This window comes from Aplysia californica, unplaced genomic scaffold (genome assembly GCF_000002075.1).
Source record: "Aplysia californica isolate F4 #8 unplaced genomic scaffold, AplCal3.0 scaffold00125, whole genome shotgun sequence".
Lineage (NCBI taxonomy): Eukaryota > Metazoa > Mollusca > Gastropoda > Aplysiida > Aplysiidae > Aplysia > Aplysia californica.
Window position 1 is genome coordinate 1,059,373 of NW_004797395.1, and position 9,482 is coordinate 1,068,854.

At 38.9% G+C, this 9,482-nt stretch overlaps 1 protein-coding gene across 1 annotated transcript in view; it reads left to right on the forward strand.

Annotated features, from left to right (window-relative positions):
- Nucleotides 1–251: 251 nt before the first annotated feature.
- The window catches only part of LOC101858855 (protein broad-minded), a gene marked incomplete in the record, with an annotated part of 51,836 nt that continues 42,605 nt past the window's right edge, over nt 252–9,482 (forward strand). Inside the window, 3 exon segments of the mRNA XM_013081307.2 lie at nt 252–362; nt 2,670–2,845; nt 7,964–8,122. Of these exon segments, the coding sequence (XP_012936761.1) occupies nt 2,694–2,845; nt 7,964–8,122 (311 nt within the window).

Here is a 9,482-nt window from a genome sequence, read left to right on the forward strand (position 1 = left end):
ACACACACACACACACACACACACACACACACACAAACAATGAAACAAACAGGTCTTACCCCAGTGCTCAAACCCAAATGACCCCCAAAACTAATTTCAATTACTAAGTACATGTACGTGTACTTTCTGCAATTTTGATAAAAAGTCGATTATAAACAAACGAAAGAATGACCACTGCCGTGTAGGTTTTGGGCAATAATATTATGGGGTAAAACCAACTGCAGCTATCTTCCGCTGGACCACAATATATGAGTGCGTAGAAACAAGAAGCGTCCAAAATGGCGGCCGAACTTCCCAACCTTTGCCTTTCCCAGTTTCACTGAAAACAAACGTATTGTCATGTACGTTTTCACCAAATAGAGGTAGTCGGTATACTGTTGGACACTTACGTAGTTTCAAAATCCCGTAATGAAGCGTCTCATTGGGGACATGTCCTAGATATCTAGATTTAGATCTATTTTATAGTTGAGAGTGTGACTACTGTGACACAACAATTGAAAAAGTGGGACAAAAACAATGACTCAATGACAACGGCATTCCATCTTTCATGGCTAGGCCTATTCTTAGAATTTTGTGTTTGGACGCAGATTGACCTTTTAGAATCCCTCGCACCTCATGGGGCCTTCTAGTAAAGAACTAGGCGTGATAAAAGTACATCAATTTTACTGGAAAAAATTATAGTTGAAACAATGATAGATGATAGTAGAGTCTAGAGATCTCTAGATCTAGTAGAGTTGTTACTAGTAAACTTTGTTACTGTTTTAGTAGAAGATAATAATTAAACATTTTTTTGTGTAAACCCTAAATACATGGTTGAGGGTCGAGAGTAGAAGGTGAGGTAAAAGTAACATTTCAACCCCCCTTCTGAAATAAGTTATTTATGAAGCATCTTTTGCAATGTTACAGGGACATAGATCTGAATAAAAATGATATGTGTGGAAAAGTGAAGACCTCAAATGTTTGTAGTAGGTCAAATATTTTCTAAATGGAAGACTAAAATCAAAGTTAACTTCTACCATATGGAATTATACGTTACGGGGCTTGACTCTTTAGCCTCTGGAGTGGCAGGATCTCATTTGTACACAGCATACAAGATGGCACCTTTTTAACGTCAAACACCCCATCTAGATATAGTTCTATATCAACTCCATTTACCCTCGTCCTGCGGGGGCTGTGTTTATGTCACCCGATAAGCCTATTTCAGCACCTCGCATTCGTTCTGATCCCGCGTCAGTCTAGCCTCTGGTACAGGGCACTCGCCTCGAGCATCATCTCCCTTTCAATTCAGGTCCAGCGTCGGATCAGTCTGCTTGAGTTTGGTGTGCGTTTGTGGCCTTTTTCTAGAACCGCCTGCGTTGGTTCGTAACCGAGGCATACGTTTCATTCAGAACCTGCCAAGTTGGTTGCTCTAGATGTTCGTCCAATGAAATTATAGAACAAATTGACCCACTTAGACATGAGGAGCTCGAAAGGCTAGTCAGGAAACAAGACTTCCATTTTTTTATACAAAATTTTTCAAATGAGCTTGATTTTGTATGAAATGATACTACCTGATAAAAAATAAGCTTGTTTGATAGCTCTTTGAACCATTATGCAGGTAAAAAGAACAATTTGAGAGAAAAACATTCGGAAATTGACCAATATTATCCCTTTGCAACCCCAGGTCATTCATAACAACAAGAGCGTCTAAAAAGGTTATTCGAATGGGTGCAACTACTCTTAATGTCTTCAGCTTATGAGAGGGGGTTATTCTGCTTTACTAGTAACTAGCTTAATTTTATCAAAACTCGATTATTGTAACTCCTTGTTATCAGGAATATCACTGGAGAAAGTTAAAAGACTTCAAACTGTCCAAAACAATGCAGCACGTTTAGTTTTAAGGAAAAGAAAGCGAGACTCTGCTAAACCTCTTTTACGAATTTTGCATTGGCTTCCTGTTGAGAAAAGGATTGTGTACAAGTTGGCCACCATATGTCACAAATGTTTGAATATTATATCAAATATCATCATATTTATCAAATCTGTTAAGACTGTACATTCCAACCCGCAGTTTAAGATCATCAGCTGACAAAAAGAAATTTATTTTACCATCTATGAAACTTAAAACAATGGGTGAAAGGGCATTTGAATACCAAGGCCCCAAGATCTGGAATGCTTTACCAAGCACGTTGAGAGAAATCAAATATTTTGATTCATTCAAATGTCAGCTGAAGTCGTTTCTGTTTTTAAATTAATAAGATGAATATTTGGAATAATTTTCTTTAGTCAGAACACAACGTTTCATGTTACTGTTGTATGTTGTACTGTATTGTAAAGCGCTCAGAGCCTGTGTACTTTATTCGGGGTTGAGCGCTATATAAATGTCATTTATTATTATTATTATTATTCATGTGTTCATAACACTTTATAGAAAGCTATAAATAAAAGATAGAGTGTTATTTTCATCATCGATTAAGACACTCCCGTGGTATTCTCGGCAAAAACACGTTTCCAGGCGCACGCTGTGTACACCAATAGTACACTCTCAGTGACCCTGGCGCCTTGCCCAGAACGTCCGATGTAATCAGTTGCTGATAAGATTCGCATCTCAGCGAAGATGCAGGACAAGAGTTAACATCATGCCATTTAGTTGCTGATTTCTTATAAGACTTACTTTGTTATTTTTTCAGTTTTGAAAACAAAATCTTGCCAAAATGTCCTTGAGAGGACTGAAAGGGGAGGAGCTTAAGCGACACTTGAGAGAACTAGTCACCAGCTGGGAAGGAATAATCCGCGATGCTGGATCTCTTGGACAGGCTGAGGAGACACTTCTTCATTTGGAGGAAAATGATGAGAATTTTCACAAGTAAGAAGTTGTACTGTCGGTATTGTAGGCCTATGTTTTTTTCCCCCCAGTGTTAAGAATAGTTATTTTTTAGATAAAGAAATACTATTTGCACACAACTACTACTGGACTCATTATTTATTGTACAGTAAAACCTGCTTCAGTGACGCACCTGTTCAAGACAACCATCAGTTCAAATGACTATTTCCCATTTCCCTCCTTAGGTTTTTTTCTATCTGTCATAATGACACTGTCCAAGAGGACACCTTTGTAAGATGATCAGTTTTTCCTTGACAATTGACAATGGGTAGGTCATCTCGAACAGGTTCAACTGTACTATGCATTTTTAAAATGAATTTGCAGAAAGCTTCTATGCGGCTAGGGAAATAAAGATAGTAAACTTTGTTGAAAGATGTAAAAGCTAAAAAAAAAATTCCCTTAAAGCTCATTGTTGTCAATTTTAGTGTTCTTCCCTTCTTTATTGCTTGATTGACACACTGAAGTCTTCAGTGGCCAAGTATCAGTAAGCACAGCTAGGCTTTCAGTAATGTCAGGTTGAATGTCAGTAACATTTCATTAAGATGGGGAGTGTCCTTGAGCAAGACATGATTACCCTAGCTCAAAAATGGGATGCTGCACTGAGGCACCCAGCAATAGCTTGTAGATTGTATCATTGGGATATTGTGCATGAGGTTATGTCAATGAGTTATTCATGTATAAGATATATTTTCGTATACGCATGTGTTTATTATGAGTATACGTGTGGCTGCGAAAGAACACCCTTCAGATGTCATCTGTCCCATTTTTTAGCTATGAGTCATTTTAGAGTTAAAAGTGCTATCCAATGAAAATTTAGATGAGGTCATTTTTGGATTAAAAAATATATTAATTTTTATATCGATATTGAAAATGCATTTTGAGACATTTTTTGTGGCAGCCCCATCAATGTGACAACCAGCGTGTTCAAGAGACTTGTGAGCGGTGAAGGCGAAAACACTTTGACATTTCTACCAACTCTGGATTCGTTTTATTAATTTTTTTACCCTGCCTTATTATATATCAAAATCTTTGACAGAACCCCAGGAATTCCCCGGAAACTAGTGCGCATGTATTTATAGCGTCTAGACGTAGTGCCCATCGAAAGAAATCGCAGCGTCTTAACTCTTTATTACCGACGAGACGAATGAGTAACCGGCGCACCAAGTCATTCGGCTCGCTATACATCCCTACTATTTCATTGCCACAAGTCTTTATTCAATGACATTGGTCTTGTTTTCAGCATCTAGTGCCGTAAATAGGATTTATCTGAACCAAAACTTCACGTTTCTTCTTATTTGACGTCACCTTGTAGGCGGGAAGTTGATTTTTTTGGTCTGTTGTTTTCTGTTTTCATTTTCCCTGATCAACTGATTTCTGTTTATCGTTCACGATGGAGTCTTCGTGTAGGCTGCGTAGACATACAGGCTATAGACTTATTGACTCAGAATTTAGAACATTCTGATTCTGAATCAGATAAGAGTGAGGACGACTTTGCCATAATAGAGCATGAGGTTATAAACATAACCAGTGACTCTGTCAGACAGGCCAAAGCATTTGATGTGATAATTGTGAGGCTTCACCTGGTTGTATTGCTTGTTAGCAAATCTGCCCTTGAACCCGATTATCATCTCATCAATGTTGAGGTCTTTGAATGGGTAAAAAGCAGTTTGAAATTTTATTATCAGTTTTTTTATGAATGGCTCAATCTTCTCTTTACCCTGAGTACCAGCTGCACTTGCATGGAGCATTGTGTGATAGAGTGTGGGAGAAACCAGTCACGACAAGGAAAGATCTGGAGGAACCTATGGCGTGTACCAGTATAACGGCGTTTTCCTAAAATAATCCCTTATGCGTGGCCTCTTATCCATACCCGCAAAGACACTTCCTACAGCCCGGAGTGAGACCCCGATGGCCAGCAAGCAAAGAAGGTGTTTCAAACCCTACTTGAAGACACCTGCAAAGGCCACATGGTTTTTGCAGACAGATGGCTACTTTACGTCCTGCTTTGTCATTGACTATCTGCTGTCTGAAGGCAGATATTTCACCGGCATGCTCCAAATCAATCGTGTTGGTTTTCCTCAAGAATTGAAACAACTGAAACTCCAGCACCGAGAAGCCCAGTGGTTCACCTCCAAGGGAGATGAGATTCTGTGTGTGGCTTGGCGAGATAAAAAGGTCAAAAACCCTGTGTCTTCTTTTCCACAAATTCGTCTGCTGAGATGTCCACCGTTCCCTCTCGATGAGGAGATGGCTCGTTGAAGCCAGCTATGGTTGTAGCTTACAACCATGCAATGAATGGCTGCAACAAAGCAGACCAAGACATAGGGCACTAGGGCCTTTCACTAGGAGGTCAAAGAAGTGGTGGAGGAAAGTTTTTTTCTGGATGCTGGAGATCGCACAATTCAACACCCATATCTTATACCCCCTGTCTCACCCTGACCAACCCCACGAAGGGTTTCTTGAATTCAAAGACATGCTGATCGATGAACTTCAGGGTAGCATTGTTTCAACACAGCTAAGATCCAACCAAAGTGACATGCACCTAATCAAGCATTCTGGCAAAGATCGAAATTGCATCTACTGCAGCACCCCCGAAAAGAGGCAATGCACATCTTTTGTCTGTACAGGCTGCACTGATCTCCCCACCTGCATCCTAACACTAATTTTCATGGTGTACAGTGGACTTTTCTAAATTTTTCCTACTCATTTTGGCTGTTTTTGGATACTGGGTACTCTATGTATTCTTCTGTATAATACCCCATGTAACACTTATATTGTGTTTTATTTATGATGTTCTTATTCTTAGAGTAATTATTGACAACTTTTTTTCTTGAAATTTGGATATTTTTCCCAATGCAGACCTGTTGTGTCAAGTCTACGGATTGGCAAAACCACACATCTTAAAAATGCTAGACCCAATACAAAACCAAGGACTCCGCCTTGCTCTGGGGGCTTTCTGCACTTCTCCGGTGGAGAGCCTCCAGGCCGAGGCCAGCATACCACCACTCTCACTCAGACGCACACAACTCTCACTACAATACGCAGTTAAATAGAGCTTAACACCGGAAAATCCAGCGCATGACTGCATTTTTAAAACAAACCCAGAAACCATAAACAAATTCCAAAACAACGAAAAACTCATCAAACCCTTCGGCCTCAGAATCCTTGAGGAACTCAAAAACTTACACTTTTCTAAACAAGATATCCAACAAATTCTTTTCCCCGACCTCCCTCCGTGGCACCTCACCAAGGCTAAAGTAGATTTACAGCTGACCACACACAACAAAAAAAGCACAAACACCATAACTTTTTAAGCAGAATACAAAAAACTAATAGATATATACCGCGGTGCGGAGCTCATCTTCACAGATGGCTCCAAAAAGACAATGAAGTGGGCGCTGCAGCTCTATCTTCCAACAGTACACATCAGAGGAGACTCCATCCTGAAGCCTCCATTTTCTCTGCGGAGGCCACTGCCATTGACATGGCACTGGACTCCGTAGAAAACTCTCCTAACAAATCTTTCGTTATTCTTTCTGACTCTCTGTCTTGCATCACCTCACTCACAAACTACACACTCCTACATCCAAAAATAGTTAGGCTACAACAGAAAATTCATACACTATCCGAAACAGGAAAAAACATCATGTTCGCATGGATACCTAGCCATGTGGGCATCCGAGGAAACAAGCAGGTAGACGACTAGGCGAAGAAAGCCTCATCCCTTCTGCTGGGATCAACAACAAACACTCTCCCTCAGACTGACTTTAGAAATAAAGTCAAAAAGTACACCTCCAGTCTGTGGGAGAACCACTGGGAAAAGCAGAAAAAAAAAAAACTATATGAAATAAAACCCAAACTAGAACAGCGAAATCCTTCGGACCTCTCCAGAAGCGACGAAGTCATTTTTACTCGATTGCGCATCGGACACACGGCCCTGACCCACAAATATTCCTCCTACAGGGAGATGAGAAGCCGTTCTGTGTCGGATGCGACACAGATTTTACAATTAGACACATCTTAACCGAATGTCTAGACTTTGGAGAGATCCGAAGGAAATATTATAAATGCAAGAAATTGCAAGACATTTTTTCCGTCGTTGTTCCCAGCAGAATTTTGAATTTTGTGAAGGCCATTGGCCTTTATGGCAAATTGTAAAGTGAAACAATATTGTTAAAAATTGTTATTGTTATTTATAAGAGTTGTTTTAAATCGCAAATATATTTACACTGAATTTTAGTATTTTAGCATTTTAGCATTTTAAAGTCTAATTGTCGACAAAGCGTGCAGTGAACTGTTGCGAATGCTATCAACTTGTGTTTCGCGCGCTCATATGACCTTACGCAGTTGCGAGCACCGTAAAACCCTGTACTACTACTACTACCACCACTAGACCTGTTGTGCCCAGATGAGTGTATAAATTGTTACGTAAATTTTTGTTTATTTTTTGTTTTGAAGTGTATCCGTTTTGTCAATTACATTTTCCATTTTAGAAAACAACACTTTTTTCACATAAATATAATGCAGCATTCATTTCTAAACAAATGCACACCACAAACTTTATTCTAGCACTTACAATAGAGGAGTTATACTATTTTTCCCATACCACCCTCCTGCTAAATTTTAGTGCTCTGAAAAACCTTGTAGTCAAACTGAAAAATGCTCACGGTCATAAAGAGTTAAACAGGCTCTAAAAATTAAGATCCCAGTTTCTAGTCAATTTTTGCTAGATTTAAGGACTTTACTGTAAACTTTAATCGCGATTTTCTCAGTTGTAGTTTTCTCCTCTTTTTGGACTTTAAATGGCAATATCTCAACTTCTAGTAAAGATAATTGCATGAAATAAAAAGTAAATAATATATATATGCCATTGTAAATAACATTTCCTCACAGGGATCAATAAAAGTGGAATTTATTGTCCTGTTTGAAGAAGTTTTAATGCTTTTGCCATTTTTTCTTGTGACAATGAATGTCTTTTTGGCTATGCACTGATAAGATTGACAGTTTTACAGGAACAGTTAAGTTGTACCAGAAATGAGACATAGATTTTGATAGGTCCCAAATAAATGATGTTGCTCGTTCATATTTTGTTCTCCACAGGCATGAGTTTGTCAAAGCCTTAAAAAGGGAGCTGGAGCAGACTCTTAGTCCCCTCATTGAAGATGAACTGGAAAAGTACTCTACAACTGGCCATGTAGACTCTGGAAGTCATGAGACCCTGGTCAGCCGAATCACTGACCACATAATACAGTCCAGGCAGTAAGTACAGACAGCAGACTTTGATGTATTTAAGACATGATACTTTAGTTGCCAGTACAATAACTATCTTTCATATGGAATAATTTTAGGGCAGAAACCTTTTTTCCCATGGCATCTAAAATTTAAGGTCAATTTTTAAATTATGTATTTTCTTGATGTACCAAGTACAACATAGGGCGACAAAGTGGTTAAATATTAAGCCTTTATGGATGACAAATGTTATTTTCACTGGAGACTTTCAGTTGTGACTCAACCTGGCTTCCCATATTTAGACAGATTTTTTATAGACCTTCATACAGCTCAGCATGTAATTAGTTTATTCTTACAGACGTACATATTGTCGGCCTTGTGATAAAACCGACTAACCCCAGCGAGGCAAATTTTACAGGAGAAGGAAAAAACTGTTTTATTCCAAAACAAAGGCGTCTAACGTAAAATCAATGGTTTAAACACCTATAAAAACACTTTACCGAAAGATTGTAGACCTTTTTTTTCCTTCAAAAATTGCTTTTAATGAAACTGCGTGGGTTAGACGGTTATGTCTCTCAAATTTTTCTGGATAAAACCGACCAACCCTCAATTTTGTGGGTTAGCCGGTTTTATCAGGAAGCCACTGTTGGCCTTGAGTTTGGTTGATTGCAGCGAAGCCACACTTGACGGTGACGTATTTGATCAGTTGTTTCAATCGTCGAGATCTTTGAAGAAGAAGAAGAAGAAGGAGGAAGAGGAGGAGGAGGAGGAGGAGGAGGAGACTATATTATTGCTACCAACATACATACTGTCAGCTGCTGCCATTTCAGTGCTACGGAGTCAATTTGGACAAAAACAGCAGTCACAAAGTTGAACATTTAATAGAAGTAGAAGAAGCAGAACACAGCAATGGGTATATTAATTACATTTAAAGTAGAAGAACAGGAGGTTCGAAGAGTAAGGGAGAGCAGCTACAGCAACAACAACAAAAACAACAACTACAACAACAACAAAAACAACAGTAGTAGCAGCAGCAGCAGGCCTTTAGAATGTATGACAGTGTCTGACACTGTACTATTGGCACTGGGTCGCCATTCAAAGGCCTGGAAAAAAGTAATACTGAGAAAGAAATGAAAGCAAGAAGCCTCACAAATGCTATGCTACCTCAGCAATGGTTTGGGTGAAGTTGGTTACATAGTAATATATTATTATTAGTGTAGTAGAGGAACGACAAAAATACTGAAAGAAAGGAAAAAATTGCAAAAGAAACAAAAAGTATCGGGATGTACATAAAACTAGGTCACTTTCAACATATTAAAAATGTACATTCACGCTTTAATAGGAAATGCTATTTTTAGCTCATGACGTCATCGGGGTCAACTTTATAAAA